General features: G+C 44.5%; 1 protein-coding gene across 8 annotated transcripts in view; it reads left to right on the top strand.

Moving 5' to 3' along the window:
• Window positions 1–21,344, top strand: part of ANKRD28 (ankyrin repeat domain 28) — a 215,328-nt gene that overhangs the window by 119,576 nt on the left and 74,408 nt on the right. For all 8 annotated transcript variants that reach the window (XR_010599151.1, XM_005297028.5, XM_042861928.2 and 5 more), the window contains one exon: window positions 19,981–20,051. Coding sequence is in view for 6 of the 8 variants with exons in the window: in XM_005297028.5 (XP_005297085.1) it covers window positions 19,981–20,051 (71 nt within the window). In the remaining 2 variants the exon portion in view is untranslated. The remainder of the gene's footprint in view (window positions 1–19,980; window positions 20,052–21,344) is intronic.

Genomic DNA, 21,344 nt, shown 5'->3' with positions numbered 1-21,344 from the left:
CATCTTGCGTAGGCCCCCTGCCAGACAGGGTCCAGGCCTCCGGTCCTGCTCAGCCCTACCAGCCACCAGCTCCACTCACCTCAGCTGCCGATCTGGGGTTCCAGCCGCCGACCTCCTGTCAGCCAGGTTGGGATCTCCAGCCTGTGAGGGTTGCACACAAGGCAAGAGGGGGTGCAGGTCAGCACCCCCATCTTAAAATTGCTTATATCAGACCACACTGCTTTTGACCTTGTGCCTGCCTTCTATCGCCATTTTTTTCCTATTGAGAGTTGAAGGGAACATTTGACAAAATGGCAGCTTCTAAGAAAACGAAGCTAGATGTCTGATCATTTCAGCCTGCTTGGACAGATGCATTTGGATTTATTGAAAAGAAGGACCGTGCTATTTGTGCTTTCTGTTATGAAAGTGGTGTTTGTCGCATATCAAGTGTTCGACATTTTGAAACGAAGCACGAGAAAACCTTTCTTGACAAAGCAGACAAGACTGAATCAATCAAAGGCAGTAGCAGCCTATGAGAAGCAAAGCAGTGTTTTTAAAAGCTTAAGTGTAAGTAAAAATCAAGCTACAGGAGGAAGTTACAAGATTGCACAGTGCATTGCAAAAAACAGAAAGCCGTTTACAGATGGGGAATATATAAAAGGTTTTTCTCAGCAGTTCGGAGATTTTGTTCAATGATTTGCCAAATAAAGATACAATCATATCTAGAATAAAAGAACTACCCATCTCTGCCAGAACAGTTGAGAGACGCATAAGTGAAATGGCAGAAAACATTAAGGAAAAGCAGACGACTGCATTGAAAGACACAGCAGTGTTTAGTGTTGCAGTTGATGAGAGCGTGGATATAAACAATGTTCCACGTTTGGCAGTTGTTGCAAGATATTGTGCTTCCGATGAAATCCAAGAGGAAGTTTGTTGCCTAAAATCCCTGCATGGCACAACAAGGGGGGGAAGATATACTGGAAAGTTTTGAAAACCATTTTGAAGAACAAGAAGTTGACATCAGAAAAATATTTTGTGTGACAACAGATGGTGCTCCTGCTATGGTCGGAAAACAGAAGGGATTTATAAAGTTACTTGAAGATCAAATTGGCCACCCGACAGTCAAATTTCACTGTATCATCCATCAAGAAAACCTGTGTGCTAAAATGTCTAATTCAGACTTAATAATGTGATGAATACAGTGGTGCGAATTGTGAATTTCCTTGTTGCTCGATCTGCTTTGACTCTTGGACAATTTCAAGCACTGCTAGAAGAGATGGACAGTGCTTATGACATCCCACTTCACAGCAACATTTGGTGGCTCAGTCATGGCAAGGTTTTGGTGCGCTTTGTAAACTGGTTTTGATGCAATCAAGGCCTTTTTGTCAGGAAAAAAAACAAAACTACCCCGAACTGGATGATGACAAACGGCTGTGTAAGCTCCTATTTGTAACTGATATCACCGCTCACCTAAATAAATTCAACCTCTGTCTCCAGGGTGCAGGGCAAACAGTTGGATCTTTATGAAGCCTGGAAAGCATTTGTTGTGAAACTAGCAGTTTTTTCCAGGGATATTCAAACTTCTACTTTCCGCTACTTCCAACTCATAAAAGAGCTATCAACATATTGCACTGTCGATGTTGATGAGATTGGAAAGTACATGCAAGCACTGGAATCAGAGTTTTCCAGCGATTTGGCCCAATGCTTTCTTTTCTAATTAAACCTGAAAAGTTCAATGAAAGCGACTTGGATTTGTCTGTATTTCAGTGGATGGGTGTTGAAGATTTCAAAATGCAACTCATTCAGTTAAAAAGCTCAGAATTGTGGACATCAAAGTTTGTGGATCTGCGGCGTGCACTTGAAGCTACCAAGAGAGATCATGGGGCCTCTATTCTGACCTGCTGGACGTCCCTGCCAGTGAAATTTAACTGTTTGAAGAAAATTGCGTTTGCAATGCTTTCAGCATTTGGATCCACATACCTGTGTGAACAGGTATTTTCACACATTAAATCTGTCCTCTGTCCCTCTCAGAGCCAGTTAACAAGTGATCACTCAGAAGCCTGTGTGCAGCTTAAAGTATCCAAATACGTGCCAGACATTGGAAAACTCAGCAAGGAAAAGCAAGGGCAAGGATCACACTAAACTGATATCTGCATTTTAATTTAATTTTAAATAAAACTTCTGAAACATTTTGAAAACCTTGTTTACTTTACATAACCAAACTACTGTTATATATATTATAGACTTATAGAGAGAGCTTCTAAAAAATGTTAAAATGTATTACTGGCACGTGAAGCCTTAAATCTTAAATTAGAGTGTATAAATGAAGACTCGGCACACCACTGCTGAAAGGTTGCCGACCCCTGACCTAGAGGGTAGAGCACTGAACTGGGACTCAGAATACCTGAGTTTTATTCCCACCTCTGCTACTAGCCTGCTGGATGACGTTGGGCAAGTTCTTTGCCTCTGTGTCATTATCTCCATGACCTCCTTTCTAAAGTGCTTCCCCCAAACCCAGTGAGCTTCAGTACTACACATTCTGAGAAATTCTGGCTGCCATCTCAAGAGTCTGCAGAGTCCTCTGCTTTGAATAAAGACGTCTCTTCAAGAAAAAAACAAAAAATCACTGGCAAATTCTCAGATAGACAGCTTGGGCTAGGATAAGTTCCTATTTCCCTCAGTGACTCAGACCGGGGTTCCTCTTAACCAAACTTTTTATTTAACTTAAATTTCTGCAAAGATTTATTTCCTTCCTGAAAGGAAGTTAAAGAAACTGACAACTTCTAGGCAGGATTTGGACTTCCCACAAAAATGATCTTCTACCTCCACCCTACCTCAAGATCCATTCAGTTCCCAAAAGACTGAATTTAGCTGCCTGGAGTTTGAGGAAAAAAAACATTTATCAATTCATTAATATTGTGATAGGCATTGTATAGACACATTCCCTGCCCTTAGGAGCTTAAAGTCTAAAAATATAGACTATAAAGCAAAAGGATTCAACATTACAAGCAAAATGATCTGGGTGAAGGTGGGCAAGTGTCTTGTCAGTTCTATTGCCTTGGGTTTTTAAAATTTATCTCCAACTAATATGCCTACAATGAAATAATTTATTCGATGCATGACAGAAATGAATCTTCAGAAGGGATTTAATGAGAAGGGTAGCAGACCAGCCCAGGAAAGGGTATTCTTCTTCGAGTGCTTGCTCATATCCATTCCATTAGGTGTGTGCGCGCCGCGTGCACGATCGTCGGAAGATTTTTACCCTAGCAACACCGGCGGGTCGGCTGTGGAGCCCCCTAGAGTGGCGCCTTCATGGCGCTGAATATATACCCCAGCCGACCCGGCGCCCCCTCAGTTCCTTCTTACCGCCCCTGACGGTCGTTGGAACTGTGGAGCGCTGCTTAGCTGTTCTCCACTCTCCCTAGCTTAGTTTGTTATTCGCAGTTATAGTTATAGTTATAGTCCTAGTGTTTATAGTTAAATAGTTCAATAGTTTTAAAAGTTGTTCTAGTTGTTATAATAGTTCAGGGGATTAAGGGGGTCGTCTCCCCCTTTTCTCCCCCGGCCGCGGGGCCGGGCTCATGCCCAACGCTCCCGGCTTCAAGCTGTGCGCCTCCTGCGCTAAGCCTATGCCCACGAGCGACCCGCACGACTCCTGTCTGAAGTGCCTGGGAGAGTCCCATCAAACAGATAAGTGCAAGATCTGTAAGGCCTTCAGACCAAGGACCAAGAAGGAGCGGGACTTTCGGCTCCGGCAACTCCTGATGGAGGCGGCACTTAGTCCGGACGCTCCATCTACAAGTCAGGCCCCGGCACCTAGCGCCTCGGTGCGCAGTGCCCCGGCGGCACCGGCTATGACGACCACGCGAGTGGCGTCGGACAAGCCTCCCCGGCACCGGACCTCGTCGGCACCGCAAGCACAGCAAGTGCCTCGGCGCCGGTCATTATCCCCAGGGCATAAGAAAGCCCATAAGACGGGGACCTCCGTGCCGAAGACGCTGGCTCCCCCAGTGCCGGGGGTAGAGCCGCGTCCGCCGGTGGAGCACCGGAAACAGGTGCCTCCAGCACCGTCGACTCCGGCGCCGAGGCCGTTGAGTCCGGTGCAGACGGCATCTCCACCGAGGCCGGCGGTGACACAGTGCCTCCCGTCGACGCCAGAGACCTTCGCGGCGGCGAGAGACTTAATAGCTCTCACGGAGCCGGCACCGCCTCAACCACCGGCACCGACGGCACCGTTGCCTCGCCCGGTCCAGTCGAGGGGGAAACCTGCCTTGATGCGCCCTCCATCGCAAGGGCTGGAACCTCGGCACCGATCCAGGTCCCGAAGCAGGTCCCCGCGCCGCTCGCAGTCCCGGCACCGAATATCACCTCGGCACCGGTCGTACTCGCGGCCAAGATCTTCTTCGCGGCACCGCTCTACGTCTCGGCACCGCTATGATCGTCGGCACCGATCAACGTCGAGACGTAGTTCTCGGCACCGCTACGGTCGACGCTCGACGTCGAGAGGCCGCTCCCGGTACCGGGCATACTCCAGGTCCTCGTCGAGGTCCAGATCCGACTCCCGGCACCGACGAGGTCATCGGCACCGGTCGCGGTCCCGGCACCGATCGCCGGCACCGCGTGGAGATAGATCATCTCCGGACCGGCACCGTGCGGCACCGCAGCCCACGGGAATCGTCTCGACGCTCTCGGCACCGCCATGGCCATCGAGATCGGTGTCTCGCTCCTCGGAGGACCTCTCGAGATCGGCATACCCCCCTCAGGGGCAAGCCGAGGAACAGGACTTGGGCCATTGGCAGAACATAACAGAGGACCATTCTCATGGCCCATCTCACTGGTCGTTTTGGACCCCGTGGGCGTACCATCAGGCGCAAGGGGCTCCAGTTGCTTCGACCTCTCGCTCCGGTCACTCTGTTAGAAGGGCCCCGGAGTCCACCATCTCTCGGCCTCCGCCAGGGGGCATGGAGGCTTCCGTGTCCGCACCACCTGACGCCCTGGACTCAAGCGCAGGCGATGCTCCGGCCCAGGAGCAGGGAGACCAGGACCCTCCCTTGGATCCTGTTCCATCGGAGGCATCTTCCTCTTCCTCTCCGGATGAGGCAGTGGCGGGCACATCGTGCACAGGTCCACCTCCAATAGATCTTCGGGCTCACCAAGATCTTCTGCGTAGGATGGCCCGTAATATGGACCTGCAGGCGGAGGAGATAGTGGAGGTGCACGACCCCATCGTGAATATCCTCGGAGCGGATGCCCCATCGAGGGTGGCGTTACCCCTGATCCGCACGATACAAGCCAATGTATCTACGATATGGCAGACTCCTGCCTCTATCCCACCCACAGCGAGAGGGGTGGAAAGGAAATACTTTGTCCCGTCTAAAGACTACGGGTACTTGTATACCCACCCCCAGCCGTGTTCACTGGTGGTGGCATCAGTGAACGCAAGGGAGCGCCACGGTCAGCAGGCCGCAGCGCCCAAATCGAAGGAGGCTAAGCGCCTCGATTTATTCGGCCGTAAAGTTTACTCAGCCGGAGGGCTGCAACTTAGAGCGGCTAATCAACAGGCGCTCTTGAGCCGCTATAGCTTTAACTCCTGGAACTCTATGGGGAAGTTCAAGGAGTTGGTTCCCCAAGAGTCCAGGGAGGAGTTTGGAGCCCTGGTGGAGGAGGGTAAGAAGGTGGCTCGGACCTCCTTACAGGCCTCCTTAGACATAGCGGACTCTGCTGCGAGAACCCTGGCCTCAGGTATCGCTATGCGGAGGATCTCCTGGCTCCAGGTTTCGGGTCTGCCTCAGGAACTGCAGCAAACCCTGCAGGATCTGCCCTTTGAAGGACAAGGGTTGTTTTCAGAAAAGACGGACTCTCGCCTGCAGAGCCTCAAGGACTCCAGGACGATCATGCGTTCCTTGGGGATGCATGTTGTGGGCCCTCAGCGCAGGCCATTTAGACCGCAGCCTCAGCGCTTCTACCCCCCCCCCCCCCGCCTCGTCAGAGACAGGACTCGACCCGGAGGCGAGGACGAGGTGGTAGAAGAAGGTGGACCGGCCCTCAACCTGGTCAGAACCAGGGGCCACCTAGACCACCTTCAGGCCCCAGGCAGAACTTTTGAAGGTGCGGTCGAGGACGGCGCCCCAGTCATCCCACAGGATCCAGCCCCATCCTTTCGGGATCGCCTTTCCCATTTCCACCATGCCTGGTCCCTTATAACCTCGGACCGTTGGGTCCTTCGCACGGTGGACAGGGGATATGCTATCCAGTTTTCCTCAATTCCCCCCTCCTCCCCCCCTTCCCCGTCCCTCTTCAGGGACCCTTCTCACGAGCAACTTCTTATACAGGAAGTTTCCACACTCCTTGCTATGGGGGCTATAGAGGAGGTTCCAGTGGAGTTAAGGGGCAGGGGATTCTATTCCCGTTACTTCCTCATTCCCAAGTCCAAAGGAGGTCTGCGACCCATCTTGGACTTGCGCGGACTCAACAAATTCGTAGTAAAGTTGAAGTTCCGCATGGTCTCTTTGGGGACCATTATCCCTTCCCTCGATCCTGGAGACTGGTTCGCCGCCCTCGACATGAAAGATGCATACTTTCACATAGCAATTTACCCGCCTCACAGACGCTTCCTGCGGTTCGTGGTAAGCAAGGTGCACTACCAATTTGCAGTCCTTCCCTTCGGCCTATCCTCGGCCCCAAGGGTGTTCACGAAATGTATGGCTGTTGTGGCAGCGTACCTTCGTCGGCAAGGGATACAGGTGTTCCCGTACCTAGACGACTGGCTGGTACACGGTCGCACCAAAGAACAAGTTCGAGATCACGTCCACATAATAGTGCACACATTCAACAAGTTGGGTATCCTACTCAACAAGGACAAATCCACTCTAGAACCTACCCAGAGAATAGAATTCATCGGCGCGGTTCTAGACTCCAGACGTGCACAAGCCATCCTGCCAGACAATCGCTTTTGCACCATCACGAGCCTCATTCAAGGACTCAAGGCCTTCCCAACTACCACGGTGAGGTCGTGCCTTACCCTGCTGGGTCACATGGCTTCCTGCACGTACGTAACCAGGCATGCCAGACTTCGGCTTCGCCCACTCCAGACCTGGGTGTCATCAATATACCGCCCACATCGGGACAGCCTGAACATGGTGGTCACGGTCCCAAACTCGGTCCTGACCTCCCTCACATGGTGGCTAGATCACAAGGTGGTTTGCGAGGGGATGCCTTTTCACGCCCCACAACCCTCTCTGCACCTGGTCACAGACGCTTCATCTCTGGGTTGGGGCGCCCATCTCAACGAGCACCATACCCAGGGCCTGTGGACTGCACCCCAGCTAGCCCTGCACATCAATGTTCGGGAACTGATGGCGGTGCGCCTGGCGTGCCAGGCATTTCTCAATCTCCTACGTGGTCGTTGTGTGTTAGTTCTCATCGACAACACCACGGCCATGTTTTACATCAACAAGCAGGGAGGAGCACGTTCGTCAATTCTATGCCAAGAGGCCATTCGCCTGTGGGACTTCTGCATCGCCCACTCAATCCTTCTCACGGCATCGTTCCTCCCTGGAGTCCAGAACACTCTGGCGGACCGACTCAGCAGGTCCTTTCAAACACACGAGTGGTCTATCCGTCCGGACATCATACATTCCGTTTTCCAGAAGTGGGGGTTTCCCCAGATAGACCTGTTTGCATCTCGAGACAACAGGAAGTGCCACGTGTTCTGCTCCCTGCAAGGTCGAGCTCCGGGCTCCCTCTCGGATGCGTTTCTCCTTCCCTGGAAGGACCACCTGTTTTATGCCTTCCCTCCGTTTCCTCTGGTCCACAAGGTACTGCTCAAATTGCGCAGAGACCAGGCACAGGTGATTCTGATCGCCCCAGCGTGGCCGAGACAACATTGGTACACCACGCTGTTGGAGCTCTCGGTTCGGACACCGATCCCGCTTCCATTATGCCCGGATCTCATCTCTCAGGACCACGGTCGCCTGCGTCACCCCGACCTGCAATCACTCCACCTCACGGCGTGGCTGCTCCATGGTTCACCCAGGCAGAGCAACAGTGCTCGTACTCTGTCCAACAGATTCTGCTGAGCAGTAGGAAGCCCTCAACACGGACCACATACTTGGCCAAGTGGAAGCGGTTCTCCTGTTGGTGCGAACAACGAGCCACGTCCCCGTTGCACGCACCTATTCCTCTCATTTTGGAATATCTCCTCTCCCTAAAACAGCAGGGGTTGGCGATATCTTCAATTAGAGTTCACCTGGCCGCTATATCAGCCTTTCACCCAGGGGAACTCGCGTCTTCGGTATTCTCTAACCCGATGGTCGTTAGATTCCTCAAGGGCTTAGACCGGATGTACCCACAACAACGTCAGCCCGTTCCGACGTGGGACCTCAACCTGGTTCTCTCCAAGCTCACAGGTCCTCCATTCGAGCCACTGGCCACCTGTTCACTTTTGTACCTATCCTGGAAGACAGCCTTCCTCGTAGCCATCACCTCAGCAAGGCGCGTTTCTGAACTCAGGGCGCTTACATCCGAGCCCCCTTACACAGTTTTCCATAAGGATAAAGTGCAGCTCCGCCCACATCCTGCCTTTCTCCCTAAGGTGGTTTCTCCATTTCATATCAACCAGGATATATTTCTCCTGGTCTTTCACCCTAAACCACATGCTACTCGCCAGGATCAACGTTTGCATTCTCTGGACGTACGCAGGGCCCTGGCCTTCTATATTGACCGCACAAGGCACTTTAGGAAGACGACGCAACTCTTCGTTGCAGTGGCCGACCGAATGAAAGGCTCACCGGTCTCATCACAACGCCTATCCTCCTGGATTACGTCTTGCATCCGGACTTGCTACGACCTGGCAGGTGTCTCAGCACCACACCTCGCCGCTCACTCCACGAGGGCCCAAGCTTCCTCGACGGCTTTCCTGGCGCAAGTTCCGATCCAGGACATTTGTAGAGCTGCGGTTTGGTCGTCAGTCCACACGTTTACAGAACACTATGCACTAGTGCAGCAGTCCAGGGACGATGCTGCCTTCGGATCAGCGGTTTTGCACAAAGCAATGTCTCACTCCGACCCCACCACCTAAGTTGGGCTTGGGAGTCACCTAATGGAATGGATATGAGCAAGCACTCGAAGAAGAAAAGACGGTTACTCACCGTTGTAACTGTTGTTCTTCGAGATGTGTTGCTCATATCCATTCCAAACCCGCCCCCCGTCCCCACTGTCGGAGTAGCCGGCAAGAAGGAACTGAGGGGGCGCCGGGTCGGCTGGGGTATATATTCAGCGCCATGAAGGCGCCACTCTAGGGGGCTCCACAGCCGACCCGCCGGTGTTGCTAGGGTAAAAATCTTCCGACGATCGTGCACGCGGCGCGCACACACCTAATGGAATGGATATGAGCAACACATCTCGAAGAACAACAGTTACAACGGTGAGTAACCGTCTTTTTTAGCTTGGGGGGGAGGGAAGGGGGGCAGCCTGCATGAAAAGAAGGCAAAGAGATTCTTGTGGGATAAATGGATGTATGGGACATCAAGGCTACTGTCAGTTGCAGGGCAGGTGGTTCAGTGAGGTAAGAGACATGGTCAAATACATAGGGGGTGTAAAATTTCATAGGTCTTTGGAAATAGAGATAAGATTTGCTGAGGTGGAAAATGTGTGCCCATAGAGTGATTCCTGAAGAATTCACAAATCTTTGGGCCACCTAAATGTTGAATAGACTGAGGTGGGATGAAGTTGGGATTGTGTATGACAATGGAGGAGGTTGCAGTAATCCAATAGGAAAGAATTATGACATGGACAAGAGTTTTTCTGGATAGAAAGGATATTGATTTCTATTACAACACAGAACAAAGTCTACAGTGCTCACTTTATATTATTTTTGATTACAAATATTTGCACTGTAAAAATGATAAAAGATAGTATTTTTCAATTCACCTCATACAAGTACTGTAGTGCAATCTCTTTATCGTGAAAGTAACTTAAAAATGTACTTTGTTTTTTTTTTTAGTTTAGTTACATAACAAAAAAATGTAAAACTGTAGCGCCTACAAGTCCTACTTCTTGTTCAGCCAATTGCTAAGACAAACAAGTTTGTTTACATTTACGGGAGATACTGCTGCCTGCTTCTTATTTACAATGTTACCTGAAAGTGAGATCAGGCATTTGCATGGCACTTCTGTAGCCGGCATTACAAAGTATTTACATTCCAGATATGCTAAACATTCGTTTGCCCCTTCATGCTTCTATGCTGATGATGCTCGTTAATCTGCCATATATTTCATGTTATAGCAGTCTCGGATGATGACCCAGCACATGTTTGTTTTAAAAACACTTTCACAGCAGATCTGACAAAATGCAAAGAAGGTACCAATGTGAGATTTCTAAAAATAGCTACAGCACTTGACCCAAGGTTTAAGAATTTGAAGTGCCGTCCAAAATCTGAGAGGGACGAGGTGTGGAGTATGCTTTCAGAAGTCTTAAAAGAGCCACACTCAGATGCAGAAACAACGGAATCCGAACCACTAAAAAAGAAAATCAACCTTCTGCTGGTGGCATCTGACTCAGATGATGAAAATGAACATGCATCAGTAAGCTGCTCGATAACGATCCAAAGCAGAGAACTTGTGATCAGCATGGACGCATGTCCTCTGGAATGGTGGCTGTCCCTTCATGCTTCATATGAATCTTTAGTGCATTTGGCACGTAAATATCTTGCGACGCTGGCAACAACAGTGCCATGCTAACGCCTGTTCTCTCTAACGCCTGTTCTCACTTTCATGTGACATAAACAAGAACCGGGCAGCACTATCTCCTGCAAATTGTAACTAAACTTGTTTGTTTGAGCAATTGGCCGAGGTAAGACTGAGTGGAGTCTTTTTTACTGTGCAAATATTTGTAATCAGAAATAAATATAAAATGAGCACTGTATACTTTTTATTCTGTATTGTAATTGAAATCAATATATTTGAAAAATATAGAAAACATCTAAAAATATTTAAATAAATGGTACTGTATTATTGTTTAACAGCGCGATTAATCGCGATTAATTTTTTTTTTCTTTTAGACACTTTAAGCTAGGGCTGTCAAGCAAGTTCCACTGTGTTATCTTTGAAACATTTTACCATGCAATCCAGTACACATCTGTTTGGCCGAAATCTAAACACTGTGCAAAGATAGTTACCGAGATCTGCAGGCATTTTTTAGTTTCTGAAGTTTTTGCAGAATGGCTTTGAGTAAGTCTCATGGTAATATTTTTGAAAACCTATTTTTCTGCCTTAGCAGACACATTTTATATGTGCTATATAAACAAGTCTGAGATCTGGGTGAAATATATCCTTTTAATTTAAAAAAGAACTAACAGAGGGAGGACATTTCAGAACTTCTGAAAGTAATCTTGAATAAGTCACGAGAGTCAGCCAAGGCACCTGATAACTGAAGAAAAGTCATTGTGCCTACATTTTGAGAAGGAGGAAGAACAATGGAACTATTAGCCCTGTGTGCACAGTTAGCCTTTTTTGCAGAAAAAAATCTGTCACACGGACTTACTCACTCGCTGGCAGGTGGAACTTTCCTAATGTATTGCCTCATCCTTGCTTGTCTTTTTAGAGTTCCTCTCTGGGCAGACAGCCCTAAATTAAGTTTTATGACTTCTGTGATTTTCCTTTTAAAAACTTGGGTTCAGATTCAGCTATAGTGTAACTCACTTAATGGAGTTATACCAGCATTACAATTGGCTCCAAGTCTCAGCATAGCCTAATGCATACCTTTAAGCATTACGCATATGGCCACTGGCTGTGCAGACTAATTTTATTAAAGATTCCAGGACTAAAGAGATCAGTGTACTATTCCTTCAATGTGAAACTTTGCAGGCGGCATACTCTGAGAACTCTATGTACAAGTGACCGGTATTAAAATATGGCTCTTCTCAAAACAATGACTGTAAAAATAGCCTAGTTGGGTTTATATTTTTCTCAACTGTGCTAGACTTTCTAAATTTCTGAGTAAAGAAATAGCTTGCTAACTACCAGTCCTGTAAATTCAACTTTGCTAAGATTCTTTTCTGGTTTGTGCATCGCCTTTAACAAAGATTCTGAAGGCCAAACAAATTCTGGTCTCAATTATGCCTGTTCAGTGAATTTATCAGATGTAACTGTGGGCAAGTTTGCTTGAAGGGAGGAACTTGATTGGCAGTTCTTCTGATCAGGGTACCCTGGATAGAATACCAGGGTGGAATTCAGCTCGTTCCACCACAGGAGTGTAGTCTTGCAGTGTCAACAGGAACAAAATCAGTATAAAATTTTCAATAGAGTAAATAGATATGACTGAATGCACATAAGGAACAGCTCTGTTCAGTATAAAAGAGCCATTTTTATGTAGTCAGTCTTCAGTATAGGACCATATTTTAAGCCAAGCTAAGAAAGTGGCCGCTTGGGCCTTGCATCCAATGCAAAGTCTTCAATCTTTGGCCTGAAAACTTTTTGTACTGTGTAAGAATTAGTGTTCTATAAGTGATATTTAGATTGAAGAAATGTTATCACGAGTATAAAAACAGCTTAAATGAATACATTGATGTTCAGTAAAGCTGATGGCTTCCTTAGTTCATTACCGATAAAGGGAATAAAATAATACTAGTAGTAATAAATGCTGAGAGAATGTACCAGCCAGTTACTTAAGTACACTTTGTAGAAGAGTTAGCCCATCTCCAGTGAGAACTATAACAAAAGAAGGATTAGTGTCAATGTAACTAATAAAACATCATGGGATGTGGTTTGTGCTGCATTTTGCCTTCAGCATGCAAACTGAGGCATGATGCACAGCCAAGCCCATTCAGAGTTGAAGAAATGAGTTCGGTAACATGTACCATGAAATGCAGTATTATAGCAGTAGTATAATCAACTAGCTTCAGTGAGAATTTCATTTAAGAGAGCTGGCAGTTGCCTATATGAAAAGGCAATCTTATCTATTCTTCCTTATACAAGTCAATCTGATATTTAGGTCCCCTTCTGAGAAACAGGCTTTGATATTCTTTTGTCACAGTATCTACAGCATTTTTTATATTGTTTACTTAAAAGGAACAGCTGTCTGGCCTGTGTCTAATTGGTATTACATTTTTAGTTTTCCCTTTGTCATGTGAAAGAAAAAGTGTAGCAGTTTTTCCCCACTACATCAAAACTGTCTTTCATAGTGCCCTGTTGCTTTAAGCAATACTTAACAGGAATTCTTTAGCTGTTTCTTTTTTGGACAGTCAGGCATCCACTTCAGACATGAAGAGCACTTACAAATGTATTTTTTCTCTCAAATCTGGTTTGCTGTTAAGTGGGTGACATTTTTTGTAGAATATCTGTTTGAAATATCCTCTAAATTTTTCTTCTCAATATATCATCCCTATTGTCCTCTGATGTGATCTCAGGCTTTTTTTAGGTATAGAATATACAGACCCTAACCCTTAAGATTATGAAAACCTGAAATGATGAGTTTGTGAAACTATCAAAGTTGTATTGTTATTCAGACAGACTAATCACTTTAGATCGTGACCTTTGAATAGCAGAAACAGAATAGCAAAAAATACGTCATTGTTATTAGGTTAAATTCACTATTAACATCTCCTGGTCTCTCTGATGCACTTCCTCTAGGCTTCAAGCCAGCACCCCTTGTGTATTTCACACTCTCTCACATAAGGTGCTGTGTGGCTGTCACCTGTGTCTCAATCTTGACCACCTTAGGTCTGACTTGGGCTCAGAACCTGTATTTCAACTCCCTATGGGGCAATGACTGTGGTAATTCGTGACCAAAGAGTTTCCTTAAAGCAAAGTATCATTTATCTAAAATAATTTCAGAGAAAATAGATCTCAAAAACAGTAAAACATACTGTATGCATATCTAGTTCTTCTTTAAGGCTTGCCATTCCCTGTGTCTGGGAGGCCCGACTCCTCCACAAAGCATTTTCTGTGCCAGCCCGTCCGCCTACACTTGCTCACAAATAAACCCTGGCCCCCTTTTCAACCTCTGAGAGGTCTTCTAACTGTTCAGTCTTCATTTGATCTCTAATTCCTAGGCTAGTTTTATAATGTGTTGGAGACAAGATACAGGATCTTTGAAGCTAACATCTGGTCCCCATTGTCTTCCTAGTGTGTAGTTAGGTATTTTTATCTGGGAAGCTATTTTATTGCCTTCCTGTATAATTCACAATGAATTCAAACATTATAGTAAACTTCCACTAACATGTTAGATCAGTGTATTCACACAGGAAAGTCTTATAACCCAATACAGAATAACCTCCCCTCACTGAGAGGGGACACAACAGTTTTCAAGTACATAAAAGGTTGTTACAAGGAGGAGGGAGAAAAATTGTTCTTCTTAACCTCTGAGGATAGGACAAGAAGCAATGGGCTTAACTTGCAGCAAGGGTGGGTTGGTGGTTAGGTTGGACATTAGAAAAAACTTCCTAACTGTCAAAGTGGTTAAGCACTGGAACAAATTGCCTAGGGAGGTTGTGGAATCTTCATCATTGAGGATTTTTAAGAGCAGGTTGGACAAACACCTGTCAGGGATGGTATAGATAATACTTAATTGTGCCTTGAGTGCGGGGGATTGGACTAGATGATCTCTCGAGATCCCTTCCGATTCTATGATTTAATAGATATAAGTAAATTTAGTGTTTGTGGCAGGTGGGGGGAGACGATGCGAGGCTGCACTTTATAAGCTAGATTAGGCACCTACTTTGAGGCAAATAACTCTGAAGTACTCCAGGCAAGAAAGGTTCCAGCATGCAGAAATATAGTTAGAGGCCTAAGGAGAGCTGAGGTGCTCCAGTCTTCAGAGAGCTTTGTGTAATGCTTCCAAAGACAAAATATTCCAATACATCCACTAAAGACTTTTCATCTGAGTGTTGACTCAGCCAGATCTAAAATGAAGACAAGAGAAAAGAACATAGATTAACTATCCCCAGGTACTAAGAATGCATAAAGTTATTGAGTTAGATGAGGAATTCAGCACTCCAAGATGCTAGGCAATTGTGTGCTGTACCCATTACTTACTACATTTATAATTGTCTCCGTGTGTTCTCTCATCTTTAGTAGCTGCTGATTGTCTCCTGTCTTATACTTAGATTTTAAGCTTTTGGGGGCATAGATCATCTCTTCATGTGTTTACAAATGCCTAGCATAATGAGGTCCTGGGCCCTGAATAAGGCCTGTAGGTGCTGCCACAATGATTAATGATAATAAATACAGAGACTGTAGAAGAACAAATGCCAAGACAGTGATTCTGTCAACAGAGTATTGAAGCTGTCAGTGCACCAAGTGCTAAAGGAATATCAGCACTTATGAGGCTAATGACGCACAATGCATTGAAATCAGCCTCCATGACTGAGGCCATAGAGGCTAAAATCTTCAAAGAAAACTAATTCTATGAGGAACCACTCCAGAACCCCAAGGAAGCCAAGGGAATGAGGAGAAATCAGTCAAAGGATGTAGAAACGATAGAAAGTGTTCAGTTTTCAAACTGAAGCAGAAGTCTGTAGCTTCATTGAAGTCTGAAACTGCATGACTAAATAACTGCATTTCCAACTGACAGCGCTTTATAGCTAAGCATGGACAGAAAGGAATGGCAATGGCCTGAGACACCAGGGCAGTTGGTTCGAGAATAAGATTGGGCAGCCCATGTCGCCAAAGCACCTGAACTCTTTGAGAGTTAGAGGAGTTCTGGCTTATCTCATGCATCAAGCTGAGATCCAAGGATCCAGTCAATGGTAACTCAATTTTTTTCGTTGTCCTTACGCTAAAGGGCAAAGAATTTTTCAACTCCAGTTTGATGGACCAGTTACTTTGACTGCTGATGGAAAAGGGTCATGTTCTTAGTGCAGACAGGGCTAAAATCTCTTTCCTTCTCTCTTCAATCTGTATTTCTTTCCTTCTTTCATTTTTCCTTCCATTTTCTTGCTTCCAGTTTTTTTTTAATTTTCCTTTGTTCATTTACTGTGCTATCTTTCTTTTGCTATTTGCAGAGTCAGTAGAACACTGCACATGGAATTGCTGGAGGGGGAAAATTACCAACAGGATAGTAGCTCTTCTGTATTTTAGGCTCTTGCTTGTATCTTATTGTCTGCCAGTCACAATGGGTGGCCAGGGCAGGGGTTGGAGGGCAACCAGAAACATGATAGGTATGCTTATGCCTGGTAGGATGCAGACAATTTATGGTCCTAATTATTGTTCAGGCTCAAATCTTCCTTTTTTTGGGAGAGAATTCCTGGGAAGGCTATTGTAAGACAATTTCAGCAACATTTGGAGTCCTCAGATGTATTTGATTTTAGCTCTGGGTATAGACTAGTATGGAGATTGTTAGTCTGGGTTGATGATGTTTGGGTGATTTCAAGTTGATAGACAAAAGTAAGATTTACTTCCTGATTCTTTAGATGTGTTAGAAATTTCTCCCTCTCAAGGGAAAAAAAAATATTTCTAAATACCACCCATTCTCTTACACAAGCTTTTCAACAATTATTTTAACGGATGAATCTGTTCTATATAGGTTTTTATACCACACTTATTCCCATAGTATGTGAGTACCTCTCAGTAGTGTGTTAAGCAATGTGATTTCACATCTTTCATGTGTTGTTTGTTCTCTCCTCCTCTTTCCCAGCTGGAGAAACTTCAGTGGACTGCCTTGTTTTGGTAGGGTTTTTTATTTCTTAAATATCTGTTGCTATGTGGTTTATATTAGAGAAGGCATGGTCAAAGAAATGAGCCTCGCACTTGGAGCGGAAAGTGGTGAGGTTTGTGATGGTTCTGGGGGGAGTTCATTGCAGTTTTGGTCCACCCCGGAGAAGGTTCTGTCTCCCGTATGGCCAAGCTTTACTCTAAATGTTGAGAATTCCATTGTGACAGAGAAGCAAAGTTGTTGACCATGGGTTTTGTCCTGCAGCTTTAGACAGTCTTTTAGGTATCCAGGGCCCAGGCCATGGGAGCACTTTGAAGTTAAGGAATGAGACCTTGAACTTGATTCAAAATTCTATGGCAGATGAGTATAGCGCACAGAGGACAGGTTTTGATGTGCTCGTGGTAGCCCATGTTGTTGAGGAGGTAAGCTACTAGTTGGAGTTTCCTAAATGCTAAAGGTTTTGTGCTCAGGTATGTACTCCAGTGCCAGCAATATGCAGATAACACAGCTGTAGTCCAGCTGAGAGGTGGCAAAGGCATGAATAATTGAGGTCAGGTCTTTGTCCGACAGGATGGGATGGAGTCTCTCAGCCAATCAGAGATGTAGAAGGCATTGCTTGCTGGCGTTGCAATGTGACAGCTCAGCATCGGTGAGGAATCAAGGAGTACTCCTAGACTATGGACTGAGTTGACCTATTGTGGATGTGAACCTTAGCTCTAATGAGACTACACTGTGGTTGCAAACTCTTCAAAATACTTCCTTCTGACCACCAGCATCACCTCTGTTTTGCCGAGCTTCGGCTTCAGCCAGCTATTCGTCATCCATGAGTTGATCTCATCCAAACACTGGGCCACCTGGATTGTAGTGGTGTGGTCGTGTGTGATGAAGGATCGATAGAGCTGTGTTATCTGCATATTGCTGGCACTGGAGTACATGTCCAGTGACAAGTTCACTGACAAGTTCACCTAGTGATTGCATGAGAGGACCGGAGAGAGAATTGATCCTTGTAGAACTCCACAAGTGAGGGTTCTAGCAGTGAAAGTGCAGTTTTCCATTTCTACTCTTTTTGGGTGCATGCCTCCGGGAAGGACTCAAACCATTTTAGCACATTATTCAGGATTCCTGCCACACTTCTCAGGCGAGACAGCCGTATCTCATGGTTAACAGTGTATGTCTGTCCTCTATCCATTTATAGGAGGGGATCATTCATCAGTGCCAGTTCTGTGTCTTGGCCTGAATCTAGGTTGTGCTGGATCTAGAATGTCGCCATCAGTTAGATGAGTTTGTAGCTGGCTTGCTGCTAGCTTCTCTGAGTTTGCTCAGGAATGGGAGGTTTGATTGTGGGTAGTTTTCTTCAGTGTTGGTTGGACTATTGCATAGCTGTGTCTGTTCCCTCTCGCCTCCTCCACCTTCCCAGCAACATATCACCCCTCTCTTATAAAACAAATTAAAAATCCCTTGCAGGGTAACATTTTACCCCACTACAGACCTTTCATGCTTGTGCATTCTTTGATGCACATGATGTAAAACAAATGAATTATTTTCTAGGATTAGTTGTGTTTAGCTCTGAGCACCAAGTATTTAGTATTAAAGTTGTCTAGTTTGCTGATTTTCTGTGATAACAGAAGTACAGTTTATTAGTTAGGTTAGCTGGTCTTTACTGAACTGTCTTCCAGTTGTATAAATATTGTTTTTGCAGTACAGCATATTGCACAAAACAATTTTGCAATTAGAAATATTGCTATGTCAGGAAACAGGAAAACACATTGTTAAAAAATACATTCAGGAAATATATTACTCAAAGGAGTTCATGTTCACTTAATGGAGGAAACTGACAGCAGAGACTGTTTATAAGCCCATGTAGACAATAGTGTGAATTGTATTTTCAGTAGCTTCCATAGTTGTTAATGAGTAGTGGAGGGGGTTTTAAGCAAATGAATGCAGTTATAAATAAATAGAAAAGTTTAAATTTAAGAAATGTTGGTTGTTTTAATAAGTGATTGACTTCTAGGTTTCTCTGTGATAGTGGTTTGTTTAAGCCAACTGTCTAATTATTTGCAAGTTTAAAATCAAAATTCATGTGCACTAAAAGAATATGGTGCACACTGTAGCTGATTTTTTGTAACGAGGCACATGATTACATGCCGGTTTATCAGAAAGCAGTGTTGGTCTTTAAATTGCTGAAAGAAGAGATATTACATATCAACAAGGTGTAATTTTCTCCTGAGTTGGCCAAATGTTGTAATACTAGATTATTGTGTCCCAATTATGCTTTCCCCAAACATCAATTTCTCAATAAATGGCTTGCCTTTCTTGATAATTCAAGAGGTGTATGCTCATCTTAGTATACAGAGATTTATCATTAACATTTGGATTCCAAAGCTGGTCAAAAAAATTGTCAAAACACTTTTTTTGACAAAAAATGGTTGTTGAGTTAAATGGAAATTTTCATGAAAAAATGTATTTTACAAGTGAAGACTCTTTGATAAAAGTAAACTCTTTATTTCATTGAAACTCTTGCTGGGGGAAGGAATGATTTCCCAATTGACTGTAGTAGTTTTTGACTATCATTTTGTTTTACTTAAAAACCAAGGGTCAAGCCCAAAATGGGCCTAAAAAAAAACCAAAAAAAACCCAACACATTTAGGGATTTCTAGGGTATTGCTTAGCTGATAGGAGGAAATATTCTCTCTGGCTGAGGAGGCAGGATCATGGCAATCCAACTGCTGAAGAGAGGCACGCTTTCCAGTAGTTGTAGGGCAGGAGTAAGCAGCTTCATGGTGTCCTGAAGCCAACTGGGTGGGCCTAGTGGAAAAGATCAAATATTGCTCTTCTCTCCCTCATGCACTCCAATTCCCAAGGGGGACAGCGAGCACTATCCCATCTGTTGACAGCAGGGAAGCAGACAAATCTGCCCAACCACAAAGGGGAAAAGGGGATCATGAATCTTCTTTCCCTCATCTGCTCTCAGAATACCATTAAGTTTTGTGTGTTGTGGATGCTTGACTTTGTGTTGCATGAAGACAGGGATACCCAGTGCTTCTTTTTCCTGCCACAGCAGCCCTTTGAAATACCATTGGGAAAATAGATTTCACTAGTGTAGATAACTGATTAAATACACTGCACTATTAGTGAGCAAGGAATTCAGAATTCCATCTGTGCATCAAAGGGAGAATCCTATAATTCAAAGCCCATAGAGAAAAGTGTTGGTTTTTTTGGAATCCTCCTGCATTAACTAGCCTAGCATATAATGTTATAGTAACTTTGTACAGTAATTTGTCTATTGGAACACTTAGATTTTGTGTGAATACACTGTCAATTAATTTTTTTTTTTTTTATTTTTTTTTACAGGAGCTAGAGTTAATGCCAAAGACAGCAAGTGGTTGACTCCCTTACACAGAGCTGTTGCATCATGTAGTGAGGTATGAAATAAACACTTTTATTTTTTTTATTTTTTAGAACAGTTCCATGTAAAATAAAATACAGCATCTCAGACTACCTACTATTTCTTACTCAATTTTCTTATAGAATGAAACTACTGAAAATGCTTAGAGAGCCCAGGACGTTTGCAACAGATTTTTTTAATTTAAGAAAAAAAAGGGGGGGCATAACTTTATAATTCCAATTGTAGAATACAGAAAAAAAATTGCAAAAATAATATGCTCTTAGAAGTTTACATTAAAAGAATCTAGAATAAGTACAGGTAGTTTGCTTTTATTATTTTAATACAAAAGGAAACCAGAAATCCTTATACATGGAAATAATAAATAATGAATGTCATTCCCATGACAGGGAATATTTCTGAATTCAGAACATAAATTCCATGATTTCTTTGGGGTGAGATAACCGAAGTGGTTCAGTATAAGGGGAAAATACTCTAGAAACTAAATAGGGTTTGTTTTCACCTATACAGCACAATTTTGTAGTGTTTTTTGTTTGTTTGTTTCATTTTTAATAGGCAAGCATTTCCATAGTTTCTTTATTGAAAACATTGAAAAAATCGTACTAGCAGCTGTAAGCGTTTTAACATACATAAAGTATTTAGTTTGGGCTTGTAGGTTTAAGTTTCATCTGGAACATTCAAATGTACAGAATAGAGCAGAGCAAGCTGCTAAGAAAATTATATCTGGCATTTTGTTTTGTCATAGAAAATCAAGGTTTTTGAAGCATGTATCAATATGTTGCTAAATATAGAAATATCGTAGGAAGAAAAATTAAGAGGTGCATTTATATCATTGTTCAGATATTGTATTCTCTCTGAGTTTCAAACTGGCATTAACTGTCATAAAAGAAGAGTCATAAAATTAGCTCAGTAAAAATGCTGAAGGTTAGGATTGAGATGCATTGTTGCTAGAGTCATGTGGGAGAATTTCACAGAACCTGCCTACGCAGACTTCTGTACCTGAGTCATATCAGTACTATTATTGCTTTATTTTTATTGCGGGGAGAGAGAGAGAGAGAGAATAAAATGAGATGGTTTTGGTTTTGCAGAGTCTCAGGCATCAGACTATGGATCTAAAACCATCCATTTTAGATTTTGCTTTTGGGCCAAATAGTAGCATTTAGCCACTAGCCTAAGTAAGTAGTAATGTGGAGCTGTTGTCCCATAAGGAACTTGGGCACAATTCTTCTATGAATGGCTTGATGCATAGGCTACACTATCCTTTAGGATAATGCAATATGCTCCCCTGAGGGAGCCTCACTGAAGCAGCAGT

Source organism: Chrysemys picta, chromosome 2, assembly GCF_011386835.1.
Source record: "Chrysemys picta bellii isolate R12L10 chromosome 2, ASM1138683v2, whole genome shotgun sequence".
Lineage (NCBI taxonomy): Eukaryota > Metazoa > Chordata > Testudines > Emydidae > Chrysemys > Chrysemys picta.
The sequence above is the reverse complement of the archived record's forward strand: the minus strand, read 5'-3'. Positions and strand labels throughout refer to the sequence as shown.